At 40.3% G+C, this 26,661-nt stretch overlaps 1 protein-coding gene across 4 annotated transcripts in view; it reads right to left on the bottom strand.

Moving 5' to 3' along the window:
• Nucleotides 1-521: 521 nt before the first annotated feature.
• The window catches only part of LOC103141446 (FERM and PDZ domain-containing protein 4), a 45,757-nt gene continuing 19,617 nt past the window's right edge, over nucleotides 522-26,661 (bottom strand). For 2 of the 4 annotated variants that reach the window (XM_016673844.1, XM_007557102.2), the window contains exons 2-16: nucleotides 18,252-18,374; nucleotides 15,315-15,466; nucleotides 14,508-14,610; nucleotides 13,778-13,823; nucleotides 11,512-11,616; nucleotides 11,186-11,293; nucleotides 10,493-10,624; nucleotides 9,896-10,015; nucleotides 9,319-9,455; nucleotides 8,863-8,989; nucleotides 7,065-7,154; nucleotides 6,801-6,983; nucleotides 6,566-6,704; nucleotides 5,283-6,230; nucleotides 522-4,169 (exon numbers count right to left, since the gene is read on the bottom strand). In XM_016673844.1, coding sequence (XP_016529330.1) covers nucleotides 808-4,169; nucleotides 5,283-6,230; nucleotides 6,566-6,704; nucleotides 6,801-6,983; nucleotides 7,065-7,154; nucleotides 8,863-8,989; nucleotides 9,319-9,455; nucleotides 9,896-10,015; nucleotides 10,493-10,624; nucleotides 11,186-11,293; nucleotides 11,512-11,616; nucleotides 13,778-13,823; nucleotides 14,508-14,610; nucleotides 15,315-15,466; nucleotides 18,252-18,374 — 5,875 coding nt within the window. In that variant the 3' untranslated portion in view covers nucleotides 522-807. Of the gene's footprint in view, nucleotides 4,170-5,282; nucleotides 6,231-6,565; nucleotides 6,705-6,800; nucleotides 6,984-7,064; nucleotides 7,155-8,862; nucleotides 8,990-9,318; nucleotides 9,456-9,895; nucleotides 10,016-10,492; nucleotides 10,625-11,185; nucleotides 11,294-11,511; nucleotides 11,617-13,777; nucleotides 13,824-14,507; nucleotides 14,611-15,314; nucleotides 15,467-18,251; nucleotides 18,375-20,393; nucleotides 20,941-26,661 lie in introns of those variants that run through there. The other 2 variants (XM_016673843.1, XM_016673845.1) reach the window with 2 other exon arrangements.

Below are 26,661 nucleotides of genomic sequence, written 5' to 3'. Positions count from 1 at the left end.
AAGCAAAAAAAAAAATTAAATAAAAGTAACATTTGATCAAAGCAAATCAGATAAGTCGGAATATTTGCACAAAATTGCCGATATTACATTGGTATGGTTTTAAATATGTTTTGTGGGAAATACCTTAATAATTTGTGTTTTGCTCAAACATAATACAAAATATGACAGAGTAAAGCAATGCTATGATACTCTAAGTCATTACTATTTAAAGCATTTTTTTTTTCTTTCAACAAGCAAAAGTGCAACAATTTAATATAATACTTTTCTCAGTCATTTTGACAGTGTCAAATTTCACCTAAAACTCTAAAATAGTTTTCTTTTTTTAAATAATTATTATATTTCTATTAAAACTTTACATAAACTGACTGAACATAAAGTGCCTTCCCTTCATCCCTGCAAGATATTAAAGTAAGCCGAGTTCTTCATGGCTTCACCAAAGTGCTACTTCAAATAATAATACAGTATTAATGTACATTATATACACTTTAAATAAGTTACATAATGCACAGGTAAAAGGGTACAGTATCTACTAGGTACATTTATTACAAAGGTTTATAACAGTATGGCTTTGTAAATATACATTATAATAATGTCATCAGTAAAAGTATGTACTCTCTTTAAGCGTTTTCAATAACAAGTCATTTTAATGTTAAGTTTAATTGCAATAAATGTATATTTAGATGTAAAAACCACCTAGACACAACAGGAAAACAGCTGACTCTTTCAGAGAACTTAAAACAGTAAAATGTCTAAAGACAGACTTCTACTGACTGCATAGGCCATACTATAAAGCATTGGAAATAGCCTCTACTTGCTTAGCAGCGTTTTAAGGGAGCGGGTGAGTGCGTTAGCAATAGCCGACATGGTACTGGAATGGCGGACCAGGGCTTTCACGCTGTGCTCCCCAGGGGCACCTACAGTCGCAGCTTCGGCTGCTTTGAGCAAACAAATATAGTTCATAACAACCTCGTCGACTTTTGCTACGACTTCTCTTTGCTGCTGTGATGCTGAGGCTCCAAGTCCCCGAACTAGACACATACAAGCCTCACACAGACAGCATAGCACCTGAAAGCTACATGTAACAGCTAGCAGCATTTCATCTGGACTGCCATGGGCTTGTGCCATTCTCCGGCATGCCCGGCCTAACTCTTTTGACTCGACGGAAAGGAGCTGCTTGTACTGGGAAACATCTTGGATAGGCATCTGGGCACCGCGGTCGCACCGACCGACACTGGATCTCACCAGTGCAATGAGCTCGCTGGCATCTCGACGAACGTCGTTAAAGCCAGAAGGAAAGCCGTACATGCGGTCCTTGAGAGCGTTGATTCTTGCTAGACGGTCACTGAAACTCATGTTGTCAAGGACCTCTCCATACAACTGCTCATCCACGGCCGAGCCATAGAGGGTTATAGTTGATGCAACAGCACCATTATTGTCAATATTGCTCCCAACACGGCTTCCTCTAGGCCTCTCCCACTCAATTTCGTCATCTTCTCCCTCGGTCTTACGTTTAAAGAAACAGTAGCTGAAGGGGCCATTGCATCTCCAAGGACTGGTGTCCAATTTTTGAGAGCCCTTCGTATGCTTTGAGTCTTTTTGTAAAGGAAATGCAACAGATGCCCTTCTACTGTCCACCCCACTGCCTGAGGACCAACAAGTTGCATGTGAAGACACAGATCCTTGCGAGTAGCTCTTGGAAAGACGTTTTCTTGCTTGTCTATGTTGGACTTTGGTGTCACTCTGATGAGACAAAGGTGCTGACAAGGGTTGCTGGCTCCGGCTACGAATAGGCTTATCAAATAAAGCCTCCACACTTCCAGAACTTGCTGTCACATTGCTTGAGCTGCGTTTGAGCTCTCTTCCTCGTTGGATGCTACTGCTGAAGGGGTCTGTCTGTAACAAAATTGGTGCAACAGTCTGAATGTGGTTCTGGTTTTGCCGCAACTGGATGGGATGAAGGGAATCTTGAGGGCATCCTGAGTTGCTAGCACTGGTGTTTGATGGCACTGGCAGAGATAAAGTAGGAGGTGGTGGTAAAGGTGGCGGTGGAGGAGGTGGAGATTGCGGATTATGCGTTGGAGATGAAATGGTAGTTCTAGTCCGATTAGACGACTGTCTGATGAAAGCTGATGGATGGTCACCCCTTCCTAGTGAGAGGGCATTGAGGTCTGCACGTTGACCACTCAAAGTAGGAGCAGTTGAGAAACAAAAAGAATTATTAGGTCGAGGAGACTGAAAAGATGCATGTTTCAACCTCGAGTCTGATCTGAATCCTTCCTCTGTGCTTCCACTTGGCTGGCTTCTTGAGCGAGGTGGAGGGCGGTTACTGTTGCCTAAAAAGTCACGATTTTGGCTTGGATTCAAAGCCCCGTCACGGTTCATACAGTCTTGTCTTTTAATGTACGAGAGAAATTGCTCTGCATCCATACCATCTCTGCCAAGGTCACTTTCTAGACCAGAAAAGGAGCTCCTTCTCTCAGCGGTAGCTCTCCTAAAATCTAAACCTTCATTCAGTCTCTGAGCTTGCATGTCAGGGCTTCTTTTGAGTTTGGCAGGAAGTGTTGCTGAAAGGTAAGACCTTGAATTTTTATTTGACAACTGCATTGGGGCTGAATGAGGAGCTACCAAATTAGGGCTGAGAAATGGAGATGACACAGACGAAGGCATACAAGGACAGCGAGCAGTGGTGTTCCCTCTATTCTTAACCATTTCAACTAGCTGAGGGTTGCTTGTGATAAAGCGTCTGGTGTCTTTTTTAACTGCCCCTCCCATACCAGCACTATGCAACTTCCCTCCCTGATGCATCTGACTCACTGTAAGATAGTTTATCAGTTGTCTGTAGGCCTCACTGCCTTCCTTTGGGTTAAGCCCCTTAAAACAGGCTTGTTGTTTAGGATAGTTGTCATTGTGGTGCTTCTTGCTTCCAGTGCCTGTCACTTCCTTATGCTTGGATGGAGTTGCTGAGGAGGGTCGACTTGTTTCCCCCCCAGCAAGAGGGGGGTGAATATTGGGCAGCATTTTACGAAGGAGGGCAGGGTCTGCATGCGGATGAAGTTCTTTGTTTTGGGTGTTCTGGTTCTGAAATCCGGTTTTGTTGTCTTCATAGTTTAGCACTCTAAGCAGGGAGGAAGAAGAACTCGAAAGTGGGTGCTTTTGCGAGCGATGTTGTTTGGACTCAACAGCGCCGGGGCCAAGAGGAGAGTCAGTCGGCGTGGCACAGGCACTGCTGTTTGTGCTGCCACCTGCATCAAGTGATGAGCACAGAGAGCCCTGCAACGAACTGTGGCCTTCTCCTTGCAAATTTGAAATCCTTTTGGCCAGGTGGTACTCACACAACCGTGCTACACTCTGTTGTCTTGAAATTGGCTGATGGTCACTTGGTGTGTCCGATCCATGTTCAGAACCTCCTGTTCTGGACTGTTTGCTCGGGGACAGTAAGGACGCTACAACTAGATGCTCATCCTGTTCAGCAGCCGCCGCTCCGTTACCTGCTTCACAGCCACCCATAGTGACCACATCTAGGAAGCGATCGGAAACAGTTGAAGAAGGGCGAAGATTATTTCGATGGTCGCGAGCTGGGCTTGTTACTCCACTGCCCTGGGCTACGGAAGACGGAGAAGCGACAAAGGAATTCTGTCTCCTCTTAGCTTCTTCCTGCTCGCTGAATGAAGCATGCTGGTTCAAATCCAGATAGCTGCGCCTGTCATTGATCTCACTTCGAAGTCCTTCTCTTGTGCTGAAGGTGTTGTACTTTCCACTCGAGTGTACAGACTTTTTCTGGTGTTTGCCTCCTGGCGTTGTCGAACTCGGACGTTGAAGAGTAACCGAGAGAGTAGTCTGGGGTTTCAGCTCCAATCTGTCCGGCCCCGACGATGTCAGGTCTAGCTGGGGGCTACGTCTCGGAGGAACTGCTGGAGGCTGAAGGTGTCGTGTTGGACTACGAGGTTTCTTTTCTTGTGTTGTGCATGAATTAGGTGAGACTGGGAATTCAGTTTTCTCCTCAAGCAACGGTTGGTATCCTTCTCGTGTGGCTACAAGTAAACGCATGTGGCTGTCGGTGAGTCTATGAGTAGCAGCTAGCTCAGAGATCTCAGTCATCTCTGAAGAGTTAGTCTCGTTGCCAGAATCTGAGGATGATTCTGGGCTAAATCCGTGAGATGTGCAAATACCTAAGAAAATACAAAGATTAATATTAATTATGTAACAAAAGTTTAACCAATATTTGTAAGAAGTGAGATATATGATTATTTTATCCTGTTTAAGATGTAGCGGTTGATGCTTCTTCATGTTTGTTACCTATATGTGCTTTGCTTTGTTTACATGTAACAATGCACAGCCTGGATTGAATTCATGACTCTATTTTCCTATCCGAGTGTTCTTCATGTTTTAATGGATGAATTCTGCTCATTTCCTTTACTCCAATTGGGAAAGTATACAAGCTTACACGCTTGCAAGTTTCTAATTGTTCAAGCAGAATAAATTAGAATTAATAGGTTTCACTGTACAAACATAATGCAATGTTTCAACTGGAGAAAAAAAAAACATGCAGACATGTTTAATCTCATTTGTAATGCTAATTATCAATGCAGAATCTGTGAGGATTAGGATTAACTCTGTTTAGCGTATTGCTGTTGCTTTTCTCACTTATCAGCCTTATACACTTTGTCTATGTTTGTCTGGAACAATCTCTCCATTGACTACACAGTCCAGAATGCTGCAGCTTTACTTTTAACTAGCACTAAAGAGCATCACCACATCACTCCTATCCAGTCATCATTTCCTCAGTTCCCATCTCTTTCCGGATTGATTAAAAAAATTGTACTATACATTTTTCACGTTTTAAGTGGTTTGGCCACCATCTTCTTGCACTGATTTTTTTTTGGCTGTGTCTTTTTTTTACTTTTTTATATATGTATTGTAAATTTTAACAGGTTTTTTTTCTCTTTGCCTTGACGAATTAAGCAAGCAAAAATAAAATTCTTTTTGGATTAAAATTTCCAAGCAACCATATGTTTAACTTTGTTGAAGACTACTTTGCTTATTTGACCACAAGCCTCTAGCATGGAGCAGTACTAGTGCAACATCACAATCAAAGTATTCTGACACAATGGCAATAAAAGATTCGCAGGAAACATTTTAAGTGCAGGTGCAGACTGTGGTAAACACTGTGCAGAAGAGATCAAATGACAAACTCAGAACATCGAATCATGCCGATTATTTTTCACTTAAAAAATTAATAATTTACAGTAGTGATCAAACACTGTTGTGATTTTAACACACACCTGTGTTGTTGCTGCTCGGAGGTGGACGAGGAGGTCTCTGTTCGGAGACCGATAGATGCTCCAGTGCTTGTAGAGAATCCATGACTGCGTTCTCTAACCTACTCTCCCCTCCACTGCTTCCTTCTTCCTCTCCGTGAGTCGGTATGGCATCGATCAGCGACACAGGAATGTCGTCGTTATCACATGTGCTTAGAGGCCGTCCCTCCGGGGCCACGTCCTCGTCTATGCTGTCCCGAAAGCCTGGGGGCGGCGCCGCGATTGCGAGGTTGAGGGTCTGCAGCAGCGTGTCGTCCTCGTCGTCGTTGACGCCGTCGTCTCCTTCGGGAGGCGGCAGCGACGTGAGATCAATGATGTCATCTGTGGACCCAGAGAGAGTGAGAAAAGTAGCTTTGCCAGCTGCTGTGGGCAACCGCGCGGCCTGGTTGCCACAGTCGTCTCCACCTTCCCTGTTGTCACCCACTGGAGTCCCCCCCGTGGAGTCTTCTTCGCAGGATGCGTCCTCGTCATCCTCCGCGTCGTCTGTCGTGTCTCGGTAGAACAAGTCCCTCAGCACGGGCTCTTCACCACCTTCCTCAGTTATGATGTTGCTGTAGACGTGCGTGAGCTCGTTGAACTGAAAGGGCTCCGAAGACTCTGGGCTCTCTGGCACTACGTCATAGTTCCTGGGTCTGTTCAGGGGCGGGTTACCTCCAAAAATAAATGAAACTTTGGCGCTTCGAGGTGAGTCTTGGGTTTTGTGTCTGGTGGGTGGAGGGAGGGGAGGGGGCAGCGGACTTCTTCTTGTCCCGTGGTCGCCGTCCAGGTTTTGAGGTTCATGGAAGTAGGGAGAAATGCTGTTTTCCCTCTGCCCGTTGTCTGGATAGTCTCTGTTGTAGACCTCCCCCTGTGACGGCTCTTCATTTTCCCCTAAAGACGTGCTGTACGGCCACTCCAGGACACGATCCTGACCTGCAGCAAGCAAGTAAGCCAGCGAATATTACTTTGAGCTTTATATTTCATTTTGATTAAACTTTAAAACAGCTTCCCCTTTCAGTGCTTTCACTTCCGGATGTTCAAGGTTTTATGCTTCTCAGTAGGAACATCAATTTAATTTCACCTTGTATGTAATTTCTCAAGACGGTAAAGAGCAAGAGTTTTTAATAGTTTCATGTGAAATATTTAGCAAAAGAAAATCCAACATAAAGTTCACGATAAATATGCAACAGATTAATGTGCTTCCTCGGAACAATTATTACCAAGGCTGCGATAAATCTGCAAAACCAATTAAAACAGTGATGACTCACCAGTGTCATCTTCTGCTATGTTATTGCAGTGGGCCATGTTGAAAATAGATCTCCTGGAGTCCACTAGGAGGCGGTAGTACCCTGCCGTCAGGCAAGCGAGGTTCATTGCATCACTGGACTCCATGATCAGAGTGATGGGCTGAGAAAACAGAGAGACAGGCAGAAGGTGAGGTGTATTAAATGATCAATAAAGGAAGATGATACAGAATATGGAAGGAGAGACGATCGCACTTACTCTTACGTCCAGGACGTGAAGCTCCAGCCGGACGTTTATCTCGTCTTCTGTGAGAATCTCGATGCGGTTGACGTGGCTGAAGTCGGCCAAGAGGGCCACCAGGTTGGTCCGAGCGTTGATGACGTGACTGATCCCATACCGGGGGCCCACCAACAGCGTCACCTCTGTCTGTTTCTCGCCTTGCTGCAGCCAGAAGGACAGAGGACAATACAAAGAGGTTCCCAAAACAAATCCCCGAAGACGGGTTTTTGACAAACGTCTTACCAAAAGTATCGATTTGAACTCTCTTCCTCCGTACAGTTTGAGTTCACTGATGTACCTCAGGTAATGCACCTTGGCCTGCAATGCAGTTAGCTGTAAAGATAGAAGAGAGGCACAAAGGTAATTACTCAGGATGAAATCACTTCAAACTGAGGAGACGCATTAGAGCAGGGGTGGCCAAGTCCAGTCCTCGAGAGCCACCATCCTGCAAGTTTTAGAAGTATCCTTACTCCAACAGACCGGGATCAGCTCTACAGAGGCCTGATAACGAGCCAGTCATTTGATTCAGGTGTGTTGAAGCAGGGATGCATCTGAAGCTTGCAGGATGGTGGCTCTCGAGGACTGGACTTGGCCACCCCTGCATTAGAGGCTTCTAGAGGATGTAAAGCACGATAGAGCCGTTTTGATGTGGACCATCGAGTTTCCATTATATACCATCATATCAGTTCAATCTGATCCACTGCAGTGCTCTTTACCTCTCGCTTGTGTGTCAAAGAACTCCGCCATGAACGGGGTTCCTACACGTTTTTCCATATGTTGCCAAACATTTATATTTTTTTTATGTTGTTTAATAATGAATCTTGATTTGCTTGAATAGTGAGCAGGTCTGATTATAGGTTCTGCAAATCATAAAACAACCCAAAGCATGTGGCATGTCTTCAAACAACTGGACTTATTAGTTTAGGTGTTTTTTCCAAGCACAGTTTTTATCTCATTTGTACAAAGTTTTAAAAAACCACAAATCCAGATTAGCCTTATTTTAAAGCTTTGCAGAGGGTTAAAAAAACATAGAAATTGTCCTTTTTGATTAGTGAATGAATGTGCATTCAGTCAAATTAAAGTTGAAAAGTAAACCAATGTAAAACCATCAATTTATAAAGCTATTCTTTCAGTCTGAAAAATCAAATTCTACATATGTTTTCACATAACCCCCCCCCTAAACTTTAATAGACAACTTTCCAGAGGTCTCTGCCTTTTACATTTAATTTTGAATATAAAATACTCAAGGTCACATTAAATTTGGATTTGAAAGTTCTACCGTGTACAGGTTTTAAAATGTGTAATCCAGAAAAAAATAGGCAGAAAGGAAAGACGAAAGGAAATGAGAAGGAATGAGCAAAAAGGAAACATAGGGAATGGAGGGAGGTAGGAAGTAAGGAAGGCAGCACAGAATGATGAATGTAAAGATACAAAGGCAAAAAGAAGAACGAAATAAAGGTGTGCGACAAGGACGTAAAGGAAGGGAAGAATATTAGAAGTACAGAGAAAGGAAATGGTGCAAAAAAGGGAGGAAAAAAAGGGACATTCTAGTTGCTTATTGTTAGTTTTGATATGAACCGCAATACTATATCCAAACTTTTAAACAGCTAGAACTATATAGTAGCATAATATTTAAAAAAAAGTACATAGGTTAATTGAGTTGATAAGCTGTACTGGCCAAAGTCGCCATGAAAGTTGCAGACAAGACCAGCTGGAGTCTCAGAAAGTGCTGCAAAGTTCACCCTAGGTCGGATGAGCCGCTCCTAATCGGGACATGTGTGTGTGAATATGAATACCTCATTATGCACAGGCTCTGACAATGCATGTTGCTCGTTTTCCAAATTAGCATTCAAGGTCTAGCTTGGCAGAAGGTCTTGGGTTGACAAGGGTGGGAACCTTTACAAAGATGAGTATGGCAGCTAAGCTATTTTGGGGTATTGCATCAGAAATCAGAGTCATAGTGTGTTTTTAAGCATATGTGCGCGTGTGTGTGTTGGAAGCTAATAACAAGGGCAAAGAAAGACAAAAGGGAACTGGTTACTTTTTTCCCCGGAGGCACAAGGTTCTGGTTGGTTTTGAGAATGTGCGTCAGAGCCTTCTTGATGTTTTTCTCCTTCATGCTGGACAGCACAGTCGGAGGCAGGAACAGCGACAGACCCCATTCCTTTCTGTGGAGAGAAGATTGATATAAAACATAAAGCCACGCTTGGAAAACAAAGTCTTTCCCCCGGAACTGGGTTAAAACAGTTGCGGCAGACAGCCGGATTAGGAATTTACTGACAAACTGGCTGTCAGAGAGAGAAAAACACACAACATCGTTGGACTGACCCTCTAAGGAGAACAGCTTTTTCTTTTACTGGTCATAAACACAGAAAGAAACTTCTCCTTTTTTTTCTTTTTGCTCTGAAAACACGTTTCAAAGTTCTAACTCTAAACAGGGTGTCCTTTTTAACTACCGGATCTCACCGGGAATGCCAAACACACATTTTGAACTTACTGGATATATTTTAGTGAAACTTTCTGACTCTGTCTGGCCGTCATGGACAGTATGTACATCTGCAGGGCAGCCAGTCGCAGCGCGGCGTCGTACTTGAGCTCCGGGCCGAAGCGCTCCAACACCACGTCGTTACAACACTGGAAGCAAAATGGTGCAAGAGTTTGTTGGAAGACATTGGAGAACAAACGGCACCATGAAGACAAAGGAACAGGGAGGGAAAAACACCATTCCAACTGTGAAACACGGTGGGAGTGGCATTGTGCTTTGGGATTATTGAAAAAAATAATGTCTCCTTTTTTACAACAATAAACTAAATTGTGTTGGTTTGTAGACTCCTGCAAAATTAAGCTCAATTTTGTTATCAGTAGAGTTTTGCACATATGAAAACTTTTCTGTCTCATTTTGGATTTAGATGCCTTCAAATGACTACAACTTCCACTCTTACTCAACATCAAATCATCTAATTCTGTTACATATCACCAAGTTCTATCTGGTACCAAATACTTTAGATATGTGGTTACATTTAAAGAGTTTTACTGATTTAAATGTGAGCTTTGCCTCTTCCACAGCAGCTTACTTGCACATAGAGGTATTCAAACGCCACAGCGTCCCGGCGGAGCAGCTCCACTGGGTCCCTGGGCATGAAGCTGATTCGAAAGTAACACTTCATCCTGTTAGAACCGGGCCTCTGGGTCACCTGGGTTTGTCAGAATCGGTAAACAAAGGAAAACTGTGATTATTTTGGGGGAAAAAAGAGAAAAAGTTTAGCATTTTCTCATAGGATGTTAAGAGCGATGCTTTTGGCTTAGTCAGAATCTTAGTTATGTGATCAGTTTGAATAGTTTATCAGCTTTGTCAGATAATAATGACCCTTAAATACTGCTTTAGCAGAACATTAGCTCTGAACAGTGTGGCATGAATATTAAAATTGTCCTCCTGCCATCCAAGCCACCTCATTAGAAAGCAGCGGTCAACGGGAATTGGTGCGTGCCATGTGCTGCTTGTGTGTGCAAGAGCACGAGGGAGGGAGGGGGGTAATGCGAACTGTCACCCCCTGCTGTGTCAGAGCTGATAAATGGCACCCGGGTCTAAGTACTGTTTGAATACTAAGCAGTTATGCGAGTGTGTGCGGGACAGAAAAGGGCACGACGAGGGAAAACGAAACGTCTCTGACCTGAGTAAGCGTCTCCTGCTCGTGCAGGAGAAGCAGTTTGCTTCCAGAGCCTTCGGTCCTCTCCTCCAGCACCAGGGAGAAGTGCTCAATGCAGCGGATCGACAGCTTCTCCTGCAGGGTCAGAATCACTTCCTGGAGAAACAGGAGACAAAACGAATGGAACAGCGAAAGACAACAAACAAAACGAAGCAAATCATCTCTTTCCGTTTAGTTCTGTCCTTTGGATCTCTATCCTCACATTGAAATAAGCACATTTGGTCATTATTGTTTTATGTTTATTTCATTTTTTAAGTTAACAGACCATCACCAAGAATGTGAAGAATATCTTTACCAACTAAAATCAGTAAAGACTCAAAGACAAAAATAGTTTCACCTTTGCAAAGCTTTAAAAGAGATTTCATGCAACACATTAGGCCAAAACAACAACTAACCACTCTATAAAAATTAGTTAACATGAGCAAAGGTCTTTTTTGTCTTCATCTACAACAGTAAACAAAATGTGTGGATGAACAGGATGCATCTCAAAGAGCCTTTTTCAGATTTTAGCAGGGTTTTTGTATTTTGGCTCCAGGGTTTCAACTTTGTATTCTCTGCCAGCGTGGGCTCTGAGCGATTCCCCCTCGGTAAATAAAGATGCAGGAGCCGCCGCTAATTTTGCAGAGCGTGCCCCGAAGACACGGCGAAGGCACGCACCTTGATGGAGGTGCTGCTGTCGAAACGAAACGACTTCGTCTGCCCGTTTTCCAGGTAGACCTTCAGGACATTTGGCATGAACAGGAGAGAGTTGTCTTTCACCGGATTCTGCAAAGAAGGAATATCGTCGGTGTGTTTTTTTGTTTTATTTTTTAATCTGCGGCAATGTAGTCCGTTTGATATGCCAAAGGAATTCATTTTGTGATTGTCTTACCTATTTTGCATTCAGCAAACTGTCTGTCTTAGGCGGAAACCATCTGGCATTGCCTATATAGGTCATGCATAACCATGTGTTTATTTGTGCGTGTGCGAGGGGTGGTACTGACCGGGACCTGGCCGTTTATAATGACCTCCTCAGCAAAGCGCACTTTGACCGGATTGGACTTGAGCATGGCTTTTTTGGCTGCACTGATGAACGCTGATTTAGGAGACTAACAGGCAGTCGTCCAAAAAGAGGGAGAGAGAGAAACGGATGAAGATGGCATTTTTCTTTTTAAGTACTTCAAAATTCCAGCAAACAGCCTTTTTACCTGCAATTATTTTCACAACACTGGCTTCAGAATTAAACAGATGGATGAAGAACAGGACAAGAAGTTCAGGAAAAGCGATCTATTCCTAATCTGAAGAATTAGAGTTGCCCCTATAAATCAACGGTGACCGGAATCAGTCAATGTTCTGCTAGATTGATCCTGACCGGTGACCATCTGGCCAGAGCCTCATAAATCTGACCTTTTATCGATCAGTGAATGCACCGTGTCTAAGCACCAACATTTCCCTCTGGCAGCAACACTGAATAAGTGAAAGTTGTTACTGTAGGAAGAAGACTCTCTACTCGGAGTCAGTGAGGTATTTGAAAAATGAAAATGTATTTTCTGTTTCGTGCCGGGAGCTATCCGTGTTTCATTCAGGCTGCGTAAGAGTGAGAGAGAGCAAGACTTCAGCAGACTCTGTCACTGATTGTTGTTTTTATACCTTTTATACCTTAAATTTGTTTCTACAGTTCAAAGCTTTACAAAATGTTCCGCTCAGAAAACAAACTCTGTCCTGCAGCTCTATAAAATTATTCCTTCAGTTTTTAGCAAATTGAAAATACTTGCTTGAAAGATAATTGACAGTTAAAGGTTTGCAGAAAAGACTATTAACAGTTTTAGCCCAAACTTTTTTTTTAACTAGTATGTTAAACTTAAACAAGTTTCCCATGTAGTTGCCATAAAATGCTCTGAGGGTTTTTTTTTTTTCTTTTAAATTAAAGGTTCCTGTCAAACGCAGAGAATGCCTTTCACATAAAAGCCTTTTTTGATTTTTCTGCAGCCAGTCGGCTTCTCCATTTCCCCTCTGATGAAACTTTAAAAGGAAACTTAAGGGTTTTTAAAGTGAGCTTCTATTAAAAGGAGTACAATGGTTGCATCTCTCCTGCATTACACGACTCCCTTGGCATCTTCGTTTAGAATAAATTTCTATTAACTGGCCCTGGATGCTAAAGCTAATTGCTTGTTCAAATGGGGCCAAGACCAAAGTGGACTTCTACAAACTCAAAATGGCTCTTACATCAGAAACGTCAAAGTAGTTCATTACATTGCTACATGATTGTGATCCATGAGAGGAGATATTAGGATTATTTACATGGAAAATTGAGGCAGGAGGCTGTGCATCATCAATAATCTTCCTGTCAGAAACTTGTAAGCGGTGTAAGAAACAATAAAAAGGCAGTAGGTAAAAACTCTAAGGTAGTTTTCACTTTATTTTTTTATATCACATATTTACTCTGATAGGAAACACTTTACATTCATTATTCTCAGTACTTGTTTCATACAGGAAGACTATTGATGACACTGGATTCTACATTCATTTCATCATGTTACTTTCGTTGTAATCAAATAGTCAATGCAAACATAAATGTAAAAGTTTATTTAAAAAGTAATAACATGAACTGCAATGATATCTTGAAGAACAGACTTGTTTATTTAGCTTCAGTCTCTGGGAACAAATAATCTGATTTTAGGTTTTTATTTTTTTTACTTTAAAAATTTGATTAATTTTACTGCACTAGTGAACAGGCACATTTTTCCAAAGGCCATAATTTGAAAATGAAATTTTAGATACAATATGTAATGGATATGAAAGATGTACATATGACATAAAAGCAAAAATAGAAAAAAAATCTGTAATAGGGTGAGTAGTTTTTCATAACATTTTAACTTCATATTTAACAAATATGAAATGTGAAACATTTTTTTAAAAATTATGAACTACGCTGCATTAAAAGCTGATTTAATAAGCAGCAGTTAATCTGGAGTGACACGAAGAGCATTGCAGTCAGATTAAGCGCAAATAAAAACACAATAATGAAGCTCTGACCCACAGATGATTGAGTTTCACTTCAAACAGGAATTAATTGTAATTAAAAGTGTTTATGCAGAATGTCTAAAAACAGATACATTGACTTTACTGGACTAAATTGCTCAGTTTGGGTTTGGCGGTGCAAGTTATCAATGTGCATCTCAAGTCTGCACTTTTTTTGCAGAAAACATTATTTATTTAAAAGCATCAGTTACTATGAAAACAGATGATAAATCCTCTGTGTCTACTCACTGGATATGGCTGAACAACAGTCAGCATGATGGACTCTTTGCAGCTCCTGCAGCCAGCACACGGGGAAACAAGCAAGTCAATTAAATCACGACAGAACAATCACCAAGAAACGACGACAGCCAACAACAGGAAGAACACGATTAGCTCAGGTGAGGTGGAATGAAACGCCGCTGGCAAAGGCTGAGCTGCCGCGGTTCAAACCAGAGGCCGTTAACCGCGCAATCATTAATCTTTCATTTTAATTTGAGAGGCAAACATGCAAAAGTGATTTTTGTGAAACAGGGTTTTGAGTCAGGTTAAGCTGAGCACAGTAAATTCTCAGTGTTATTTCTGCCGAGCAGAACTGCAATAAGAACCAAGCAGATGAGTGGAAAGCGTTGCTAAAACACTGCAAGAATTTCTCTGGAGCGACACTACTAAGTGTCTTAATGAAAATTTAATGATTACGAGTTTAATCAGATAAAAACTCCTTACTTGGCTCTTTTTGTTGCAGTGATAAATCCTGAAATGATTCAGTTTGGTTTATATTGTGCAACTTCACAAGAAAGTCATTCCACTATTTAGTGATCTTGTCAGATCTAGATCCAATTATGTACAGTCAAACTAAATTGAAGATACGATGCCTTTGAGTTATTTATTTTGAATAATTCCTCCATTCTTAGCAAGTATGTGAGGACAGTAGAAAGGAACCATTCATAATCATTCAAATATTTATGTCCTGGGCGTCTACCTGACGAGATCGATGACTCGTTCCCTGGGGGCTGAGCTGACCGGTTCATCGTTGATCATGATAATCTCGTCGCCCGGCAGCAGCTTCCCTTCAGACGGACCACCTGGACACAGAGAAACATTGAACCGAGCCATATAGCTGATTAAAGTGCCCCTGTCGGAGATGCAGCTGGAGAGATTAGATTTGAATATGACGAACGAGAAAGTGTGTACATACACTCAACAAAATGATTCAGTGAAAATATTTTACTTAGGTTAAATATAATATTTGGTCTTTGTTTTAATAATTTTTCTTGCAAATATGGAACATTTCATTTGTTTTTGTTTCAGGAACCCAAATTTATTAAGGTTAATAGTTCAGATAGGCTAGCTAAAAAAATAATGCTAACTTCGTTTCACCAACAGTTCCATTTGGGACTTGAGTACTAATTATTCAAGTAATACTGATTCACTTTTCTACAGAGCCCAGCTTTATAGAACAAAATATGCTACCATTGACATCAAAGCGCTTGGAAGAATCAGGAAAAAGTTCCAAGTTGGAGAAGCATGTGCTGGCTTGTTAGCTAGCTAGCTGCCATGTGCACAGTGAGAGATGAACTCCTACACTTACACTTTGCTTTACAAAACATAATCACTTTTTTTTTTCTTGCATGTGCTTATCTTTTAACACATGACAGGTGTGAGAATCTGAATTTTGCAATCAACCAATCAGCTTACAGGAAGTGAGGAGACACAAACCCATCAGTTAGGTTAGTAAATTGAGATTACATTTCATAAACAGATTTTCATGTGTGATTCTTAGATTGACCTGGTGTGACGGAGCGGACCACCACCGGTTTCTCACTACCAGCCACAAACCCGAAGCCCAGTACCGGGTCCCGTCTCATCTCCACCAGACGAGGGGCAGGAGGGAGGCCATCCAGGTGGACCTCCTCCAGGGAGCTGCTCTGGGAGCCTTGGCTAGTAAACACGAAGCAGACGGAAACAACGGAAAATATCAGCAAAATCAAAGTGATGTAAAATGAGTCAGCAGACATTTTCACTTTCAAATGACATTGGAGTTAATAGGCAAGATGGCCGCTAAGGAGGCTCAATTAAAGAACATGTTGTACATCAGGCACATTAGCGAAAGATTGATGAATTCATCTCCAAAAAAGGAATAGTTTTAACACAATGAGAGAATAATAAAATTACAATGTAGGACTTGAGCGGTTGGTTACATTAGGTGTTCGTAAATCACATCTTTGGCTCACAGGCAGAGCATTTTAAGCCAAAAGGCCATTTTGCCTGCTGCATTCATAAAACCTCCAGATTTGTGATCTGGAACCAATTTGTCTCCTAAAGGCATATAAAATTCTGCAGAATGGGGCAATTAAAAGTGCTCTGATTACAGAATCAGGTCACTATAATTCATGCTCAACCTGGAACAAACTCATATATGTCTGTTTTATATTCTATAAAGGTGTTAACGTCCAAATTATAGCAAAGGTTGACTCTAGATGGTTCTAATCCTGTCACTAAGTTACAAACTTATGTAAAATAAGTTAATATGTATAGATACAGGCTGTTGAATAGGAGTTATTGGACTTTTGCGCCAAGAAGTGATAATAAGTCAAAGTTTAAGAGTTTTGAAGGATTTTGTCATTTTCTCCCTGGGTTTTTTCTCACCAAGTAGGATTTCTAGAGTTATCATTTTAAAACTCTTTCTGGACATCTTAAAGAGTTGTAACTATTCAGGTAACCTACAGATGTTGAGGGGATTGATGCTTCAAAAAAAGACACTAAATATGAATATGAAACATCAAAAAATGCTTACAAGGCTTACATTAATCTAAGTTTTAAATAGACATTTTTTTACTGATAAAGTGAGAAGAGAAAAAAGTTTTGCTGTGAAAGACAAAATGAAGCAAATATGGAAAAGTTATATTTAAGTTACTATATTGTTTCAGTATCTCTTTCTAAAAACACAAAACAAGATAAATCACACGTTTAAGTAACTTCCCATGGTAAATTTTGTTTGCGTAGTTATCTCTCTTTCATCTTGGTGAATCTCAAACATCCTGAGGCAGTTCGTTTTTCAGTTCAATGCGTTGAGGAATAAAGCAATAAAAGTGATGCATGGCCAGAAAAAGCAACTGAGGCACTTCAAGCTTAACAAAAGAGGCTGCCTTATATTTTTGTATTTCACTTGCAACACGCCACTGTTTGTCTCTGGCACGACTTTTAAAATAAGTTGAATCAGATAAAGATTCACATTTCCCTGCTCCTTTCCTGAATTGCAAGTCATTGCAGTCACCTTTGAGGAATCACTAAAATGCAAATGCATCATTTAATTGCACATTTGGTCCCGAGCCTGAAACATCTGTCTGAACGACACTGAGCACGCAGAATGTAGGTTACTGAACGGGTGACGCACAGTTTAAGTGGAGGTAACTCACTCTCAGTGCCTCTAAATCATTTCCCTCCTCTTACCTTTTTATGGCTTTGAAACCTCCCTTGGCAGTCTTTGAATTTGTTATTGTAGGCTTTTATTTTTGATAAGTATGACCGTACGGGGCTTGCTGCGTGAAACGTGAAAGGACCTTAACTTAAAATGCACCCTCATGATCAAACACGGTCCAACGCCATGACTTTGATCCACATCAAGCTGTAGGACAAAACTGCAAACTAATTCTGATTAAAATCAATTGAGAATTAAAAATAACTTTACATTAACATGAGTCAAAACTGATTTAATCTGTCAAAAAACACACCGACTTCTTCTTTCTTTATCAAAAAGATAAAGAAAGAAGATAGGTTAGACTGACATATGTTAATGGAATTTGAGAAAATGAACAAGTTCATCTTGTTTTCACCAACACGCCACAAAAGTAATTTTTTTGAGACATGGTGTCCCCCAAGCCATGCCGCCCTTGACAGAGAGCCTCACAGCCTGTACTTCGTGCAAACCTCTGCCGCCTAATGCAACACAGGATGAGGTTTATACATCTCATATTAAATTGTCCCGTCAAACTTGAGCTTTTGCTAAAAATAACAGTTGATCATACGGTTGGTGTTATGTGGTGATAATATGGGGCACAACAACGACAAGAAGAGCAAGAAATGATGCAAAGTAAGGAAACAAAAAGACAAATTTTAAATATCTAAGAAGTATATGGAATGACAATTATTTTCATAGTGTCAGAAATTTAATTTAAAAATTACAAATCTAAATATAGCTGGGCTTTTCGTGCTCAAGTACTGCCTGCCAGGATGTCCAAAGTGCGGCCCAGGGGCCATATGCAGCCCTTAAAATGATTTTGTATGGCCATGAGCCACAATTCAAGAACAGTACACATTTTTTGCCGGCCAACACAGGCAGTTGATGCAAATGGAAAATGTTTTGATTTTTTTGATGTTGTTTTTCTATTTTTTCTGTCCTGTTTGTTGCTGAATTAACTTTTTTTTTTTTTTGCTTTTTTTTTTTGCCTAGATCAAGCTAATAGAAAATGATAAACCCCCAAAATGTTAGGAAACTGTACCTATAGCTTTCATTTGATAATGAAAACCTTTCATTTTTTTATTTATAGTGATTTACAGCTCCCTTTTCAACACAAAATTAGTCTCCCTGGTTTGTTTTTTTGAAATCTAAATTCTTTGCAGTCTTAATTTGAGGGGGAAAAAATAGAAGCTATCAAATTTGGGCTCAAATGAATTTGTGGTGTGAAACTAAGCAGTTGTAATACATGATTAGGATGAAGCGTACTTGGTAAAGAAGTCCCGTCCATCTCTGGTGTTGTTCATGCTGTCCCAACTGTAAGGGGGCCCCTGAAGCCCTCCCCAGGAGCCCAGGCCGGGTGGGGGCCAGCCTGACGTTTTATTCCTATGGCTACAAGAAGAAGCAAAGAAAAATCTAATGATATCTGTACACAAAACATGCCAATAAACTAAGTTTTTTAAAAAAAAGACAAGAAACCATGAAGAGATGGTTCAAAGTATATTTGTGAGACCAAAATTAATCTACAATGAACTATTTCTCCTTTGTTTGACCCTTATTGGATCAATTTTCATACAAATTTGCCAATTCAAATTTCCAAACTTTTCATGACTCAAACTGCAAGGCCATTCAATCGGGTTTTGTTCAAATCTGGAAGTTTTATTGGGAAGCATGAGCCTAACTAGGTTTTAGTATCAAATCAGATGAAACTTAAATCTAATCAAATTTTCCATCATTCAATGTAAATATGTTAAAGCACAATTTGTGATCCATAGCACTATGGCTGTAAAAAACGTCAACGTATGAATGTCAACACCGGTAAAAATAGACAAATAAAAAAAGAAAGAATTGACTACATCTCAGTCATATAAAGTAAATTTTTAATAATCTTCCTTTTTTAGGCCTTAAAAAGTCTACTGGGTCTTGGAATGTGTGTATTTTAATTCCCATACACATTCATTAAATTATTTTTTAAAGTTTTTTGGTGATTTGCATGTGTGGCGAAGGAATTTGAGGAAAATCAAACCCTGATTAGCGTTGCATTGATCAATAGGATACAGAATCTAGCAATTTTCCTTTCACAACCCAGTTTTGATGAATTCGTTAAATGAATCAACTATTTTCCATCTGTAAACCTATGAACCACAGTTTGTACTTTTATCAAAAATGTAACTTTGTTAGATTCCATCTAACAAAGTTCATAACTGCTGCAAATTATGAATGAATGGAAAATGGTTCTGGCCTAGGAAAGCAACAAGCGCCGTCAAAATGAATTTATTCCTGCATATTTTGGGGAAATAATTGTAAAACTGGTTTTAACTGAATTTTCAATTAGTTTAGTTTAAAATGTTATTATTTTATCCACAGTCAACTTCTTCATCATTGGAAAGGGTATGATTAAAAGTGTTTGGCTTGAGAATATGGATTTAAATCGTTGGAAAGGTTAGAAACTCTTATTGCAGCTTTAGTGTAAAATCACTTGAGTCACATGCTAGGGCTGAAATGATATACATTTATATTTAACTTGTTTAAAGCACTAAATAAGTAAAAGTATTTTGTCAGAATTTATATAGATTTTAAAATAAAACTTGTGGACTCCCCTGTAAGAGTCACAGGTCCAGTTTAAAATCCCTGTCTAAGTAGGTCAAGGGGTTAAATTCACCCAGCTTTGAATCAATATACATTAAAAGACGTCATTTAAAATTCAATTAATGTAAAACAGCTTATTGTCTTTCAGAATTTGATGGACTTTTTATGTGTAAGGTCATAAAATAAGGAATAATGTTCAGAATCTCAAATATTTCTCCATTTTTATCCACATCTGGAAAATTCTCACATCCAATTCCACACTTTTTTAAGGCTGCGTTGGAACGCAGTTTGATTTACAACAACAACAACAAAAAAAAAAACTCCAAGCAACATTAAAACAGTTTCTGTGGTGGATCGTCTCGTTTCAGAAAACCAAGAGTCACTGTGCGACACTCCGGCTTAGAATGCACTCAGTCCAATTACTGCGACTCCTCGTCTCTCTGCGAGGCTCGCTGTGTGGTTTAGGTCTGCTTAGTGTAATCGACCGCAGTCAAACAACTGCTCATTGATTCTGCAGCTCGGCAATCAATGGCTGCAAATACGAGCGCCGCCGTGGCTGTCGCACACCAGAATTATACGAGCGAAAAGCGAAGGGGAGAAAAGTCCCTAAGTGACAGCTGACTCGCTTATTGCAGATTATACTAACAACGTTGGTGATGGAGAAGAAGAGGAGACGGAAGAAATACCAGGAAACTTGATATATAGATAAACAAGAATGCTGGAGAAATAGAAAAACATGTTCTATATATTCTGAAATCAGTAGCCAAGGAAAACAAACATATGTACATGGAGAAACTCTTAGAATAAACGAAAAATGCCTACTATATAAGAACATCGTCACCGTAAGAATCCAGATGATTGGTTCCCACATTGTGCTGTCGATGGGTTGGATACATCTTTCTGTCAGGCCATTGCTTACAGTGGTTGGGAAATAAAATCCAGGGCAAAAACTAAGTACGGGTCTTCTTGCATGCTAAGCTTGATAAAAGTGGGACAAAAATGTAAAAATTCTGCTACCAGCTGTGCATGAAAACGGTGATATTCCAACACATCCATCAGTAAACGGCAATAAAAACGCCAGAAATCAGGGCGTTCCTAAAAGCATCACTTTTTGGGCTTCTTTTTCATTCTGCTTCAATCCGTGGATTTCTCTTGGAAGCTTGCGTTTTTGCTCATCTTAAGCGATCCGAATGAAAAAACGAGGGAGGGTAAAGAAAGAAAAAAAACAAAAAAAACCCCAACAGATCCACCACCACCACCGCTGCCGAATCCCAATCAGAGGCTCTCGTGTTCGATGTACCCAGTGGCCGTGGTGTTAACGGTGATGCAGATCCCTTGTGTGCGGCCAGACATTCATCTGTGTTTGTCATTGTGCTGCTGCTCACAGCAGCTTTGGTCCAAACTGAACTAAACTGCTGCGGCCTTGCCTCCTTTATCCCATAATCCCTCTCATCACAGAGAAAACAAATCCACGCTCTGTGTGTGTGTGTGTGTGTGTGTGTGAGTGAGTATTTTAGCGTGTGAGTCTATCCAGCTGTGTGTGAGGGTGTATGTGTGTCTATATTCTGAACATACAAATAAAACACTTAAAGATTTATCACAAAATATGTTGTCAGCAATAAGTAGTGTTTACTTGCACCTGGATGAACCAACTTATTTTTTTTAAATCAAACGCATTTTGACATAGATATGACCTGCATTCATTCAAAAATCCTCATCAAACTGCAGCATTTTCTGATAAAATGAAGGTTGCAAAACCAATACCAATATCACAGGTGACAGCCACGAATTTTAGTATCGTCATACACATGTACTTGTTGCAGTTCACTAAAGTCTTGCAACGACTACTTGCACAGCAAAACTGGAACAGGGAGATCGACTATTATTGCATTCCTGAGATAAGGAGAAAAAAAAGTTCTATAGATAAAAAATGCAGTAGGTGCTTTCTTCAATGCTTTCTAGAAAATAAATGGCAGAATATGTTCAAAAGACAGGCAGGCAGACAGATGCTAAACACAAGTAGGATGAAGGTTAAACAAGGAACTGTTGACGCTTGTATACAACTTTGAGTTGAGTTGCTTGTGAAAAGAGTCCAACAAGCTTTAAAAAAAATCTGACATAATAAAAAATGTCTTAACAGACCACCATGGGGTGTTTATGTGAGGCTGAAGTGTCACAGACCTACAGTACTTGGAGTACATTAGGTCTTTGACACTAGCAATTTTCCCTTGAACCATTTCCCTTCAAAAGAAATAGAAATCCAATATGTGCCCAAAAGGAAAAAAACAAAAACTGGTGCCATGTTTCAAGACTTGCTTTGGCAGAAAAGGGCAGGATATTGACTTCTTCCATCAAGGCGATCATTTCATGTTTCTCAAAGACTTTGCCTCAGGGGATCCATTTTCCTCAGGCGTTCACTGTGCTGCAGTCTGCGAACGTCACAACAGAAACGCCAGGGACGACTCCTTTCTTTGACACAAGGATTAGTCCTTTGGGAAACATTATTTGTGATGAGACTAAATCCAATATTGTTCAGTCTGTACTGACAAACACTTTGCTGCGAGGAAGACAGTGGTTAAAGGTAAACCTGGGATAAATGCAGAGGTTGGCGCAATTATATGCATTTTATGTAATCAATTTCATATCATTTTGTACACAAAAGGAGTATAATGCCTTTTATTCTGAGCTTTTTAGCAAAAACTGAACCCTGCTGATCCTTTCTAACAATACTTTTCCCTCCATTGAATTTTCATTACTACTCTTACAAAAGAGTGTCACTACGGCTATTGATGAGGTCAAATCTTTCATTACCTTGTTTAAAAAGCTGACCGCTGGCTTGCACGCATTTCCTACACAATACACATCCTCTTGCATAACCACCTTCACCGTGTAGGAGGTTTCAGTCAATGAACCACCCTTGCACCTGTATATGTATTTCCACACTTCAAAGAGATGGGGGGAGGGGAAAAAATGCTGAGCAATAGATGTCCAGCCTCATTTGGTACCAAAGTTAATGGTTACTGGGGTTGTCAAGTTGCTTTTTGCGGCATCATACGTCAAAACCGGACACAACGCAGCCGAGCCAGCTGGCACGGGGCATGCTACTTAACCACCGCTCCAGTCAGCAAGAATGTGCTGCCACACACACACACATACCCAATAAACCCCTCGACTCAAATATACTGCTGCTTTGATTTAGATTCTTGTTGAAATCTAACTTGAACTAATGCACTTCCACAATAGTAAACTCGACGGCTTAAAAGTCATTATCCATAGATCTAATGTTCCTCCTTAGAGGCCTCAATCCTTATCCCTCATGCGAAGCCATCAGTCATGTGAACGGTCCCAAAACGCATTCTCCCGCCCGAACGTACAATCCGACTCAAAGAATAAGGAGTCCTCCGACAGCTGGCGTGGGCCCTGCAGAGCCCGGAGCTTATCGTTGTCTCTGGGAGCCATTTTGGGATTACATGGAGCAACTGTGTCAGCTTAAATCTGCAGGGAAACTTTAGGAGCTTCTTTAAGACAATTTATGATGTTGCACTCAGACATGCCAGCTTATGTTTTTCTGTGCTGTGAAATTGCCATGCAACATTTTCCTATATCTACTGTGCACTGCCAGTTTAGCAGGCTGAAAAAGGCTTTTGCCTTTACTTACAAAAAGAAACGTGCAGACAGCCCAACTGATTATCCAGATAATTTGAATCAAAATGTAGCCTCTGTTTAAGACTGTTGTTTAGGAGTTGAGGAGAAATCATAGCATCTATCCATAGGCTGACTTAATTTTTAGGTTTTGCAACACTGATTTGGTTTCAAGCAGTCATTCTTTACTTGCCGAGGCTGGTCCTCTCCACAGAGCACGTTTTAAATCCCTCAGAAGGGTGCTAGCTTATTAAGCTCCAAAGCTACTGCCCTTGACTAACAATTATCCTGATTTTCTCTTCTTCACTGGATAAATTACCATATAAATCTTTATGTTTAAACTCAAATTCAAGCCAGAGACTTGGTTATCGCCACTTTTTTTTCTTTTTTTCCTAGGTGTCCATTGTGTTCTGCATTGATACCCAGGCGTAAAACCTAATTTCTGCTACCTTGTGATTTCCAGGCCATCACACTAAACGTAACTATTGTGAGCTAAAAGTTTGAACCCAACTGCAAAGTACTAAAAATTATACGTGTCTATTAACTTCGTTTCTTGTGCTTTTTACATAAACACCAACTTATAGCTCAAATACTAATTGAAATCATTTTTGAAGATATTTTACTCCATCAATTTATACTGACGGAGTTTGAACTCTTTCCGCCTGAACGAGTCGTGACTGTACATCTTTCCAGATTACTTTGACATGCTATTAGTTTCTACGTCAGACCAAAGAGCCCTAACATTATGACAGTCTATGTAATAATCTCCAATAAAACCAGAGAGATCTGATCTGTTTCTACGTATTACTCACACGAGATATCTATGCAAATTGAATGGATTTGCACAAAGGCAAAGAGCTCTCCCATTAAGTTTTACCCTACATTATAACAATAAAACTGAAAGCCACCTCCCCCAGGTTGCCCTCTCCTGCAGACTTCTTGACCACTTTTACACTCTACAGAGCATCTAGGGTAATTTCAGTTCATGCACAATTCAACGGGAAGCATCCCCCTTTTCTTCCATTTACGTTCTCAGCTGCCGAGTGTCCTGGATGAGACTGGAGATGGCAACCGCTTTTAGAAGAAGTTGTAGCTTAAGTGGTGTGGTGGAAAATACAAGAAGGATGCATGAAAAATTAAAAAAAAAAAAAAAAATTGTGTTTGGGTCACTTGCCTTTCAGCTTTTTCTTTAAACTGAGCTGAGTCTGCTTTTTTGACTCACTCAACCCACAAGCGACAGCAGCTAAGAAATGGTGTCGGGGACATAAAGTCATTTTCTACTCCAGTAACAAAAAAACCCACCAGCCTAACCTTTTCCACATCTGTCATGGTGAAGACGACATGTTTGAACACCGGAGTGATGGTTTGTCTGAATTAAGTAGATTTGTAATTCTGTCTGAACAAAAACGAAACTGTCCGACATTAATCTCTCACACAAATTGTCTTAATTGGGTTGTTAGGCTTTCTCCGTCCAACTCATTATCCTCATTAATTCTCCAACTTTAACACAATCTTTGCTCCGAGCATGACAACTCCAGCCTCTGCTTGACCCTTCCCCCCATCCAATCCACGTCTACAAGCCTCACTTGTGTCCATTTGCTGCCCTCTTTTTCCACTCTGCTGTTCATAAATTAAACATTGGTGCATGCTGTTTAAAATAAATAAATAAATAAATAAATAAAAAAGACGGTATAACAAGTGCTTTCACTTCTAGGGCAACGTTCTGCAACCTTACTATCCGATTACAAGAAGCTCTGGTCTGCAGGCCTGACGCAATTAAATATGCACACAAAGAAATTCCTTTTCGTGTCCCTTTGAACGTTAAAATCCACTCTGCGAGTGTCCCGGATATGGTGCGGGGGAAGGATGTTTGCAAAGTATGCAGAATGTTTCATCTAACGCTGGGAGAGTTTTGCTGTGATGTAAATTTGCTGGGGAAAAAAATGTTTTTGAATATCTCGTTACTAAAACATTTGAAAATATAGCGCATGCACAAAAAATGAGGAAGCTACAAAAACCGACCAATAAACTGATCAGTTAATGTTCACTCTTTGGTATCTCAAGATTTTCTTTTGTTTTTGTTTTTTAAGAATATGCCAACTAATTACAAGATAACATACATTTGACAAAGTCAAATAATACTTAAGGAAACAAAATAACTTAAGAACAACAAAAACAAAGAATAGATAATTAAGGATTGGAGCAAAGAGAGAGAGGTCTTTAATTACTCCTCCTTGGATGTCTTTCTATTTATAAACCACAATCACGTATAAAATTATTTCTAAGAAAAACTTTATATATGCATATTTAATATCAGTTTTAAGAATTGAGAAAAGCTTAGACTTTATGCTTGTCAATGGGGAGGAATGATGCATGTAAACGTGGCGGTGATCCCAATCTCAATGACACTGACCTGTCGAGCGTTGGCACGCAGCTCCGTGGTACTTATATTGATGATCGTGCATTGCAGCAGTGCTGCCATTGGACTCTGCTTTGAACAATAGGCATGTATTTTGCTAGCAGACAAAAGCGTCGACAAACAATATAGATGTAAAGAGACTGCAATTTAACGTGGTGTGTTACAGTTATTAAAATCAAAACTGACCTGGTTTGTAAAACAAATCGACAAAGTCAAAATCATTCATTGTTGAAAAACACTCAAGATGGTGATGGAGGTTTGCCTAAAAACTCACCAAAGCCTTTTCATGTCCAGTCTTAGAATGGTCCAGTCAAAGTCTAGACCTAAATATAATCTGCTGTTCAAGGTCACTCATCCATCCAATATGAGTGTCAGAGTTTGCATCAGTTTGATGGTGTGTCTTTTCGCAGAGGTACCTGCAAAAATGTTCAATACTATCAACCTCAAAAGCAGCAACTATTTTATACCAACTAACAATCTTCAGCTATTAAAATCTATTACTGATGGATTTTATGGGTTTAATATTCTAAAGTGAAATCGATTTTTTTTTCTGGATTTGGCCTTATGTGACACCATCATCACCATAACCCACCTTGATGTATTAATTTGTATTTCTGTCAGCCATAAGGCTGCTATAAGCACACGAGCCTGTCCTGCTATTTGATGATTGTGGGTAAATATTGCATTTTTCATGCTTCACTGTGTGTAATTAAGTCTTCCCTCTACAAATATACTGTTCACTGAGACTGTAGTAAAAGCTGAGCTGCGCTTGTGGTGATTAGTGGGATTGGGAGTTTTATATCCTCCAGGGATGAAACCCGGCTTCCTAAAAAAAAAAACAAACAAAAAAAAAACTTTATTGATATTGGTTATGGAAACATGCCAATGAGGATAATGGAATAAATTAAAAACTCTATAAAAACAACGATTCTTACAAAATACACCCAGATAGTACGGAGCCCCCCAGGGGACATGGGGAATTTTTTTTCTTTTGCGTTCCCTCGCAAAACTTTTGCGTTCCCTCGCAAA

The sequence above is a fragment of the Poecilia formosa genome, unplaced genomic scaffold (genome assembly GCF_000485575.1).
Source record: "Poecilia formosa unplaced genomic scaffold, Poecilia_formosa-5.1.2 Scaffold83, whole genome shotgun sequence".
In the NCBI taxonomy this organism is placed as follows: Eukaryota; Metazoa; Chordata; class Actinopteri; order Cyprinodontiformes; family Poeciliidae; genus Poecilia; species Poecilia formosa.
The sequence above is the reverse complement of the archived record's forward strand: the minus strand, read 5'-3'. Positions and strand labels throughout refer to the sequence as shown.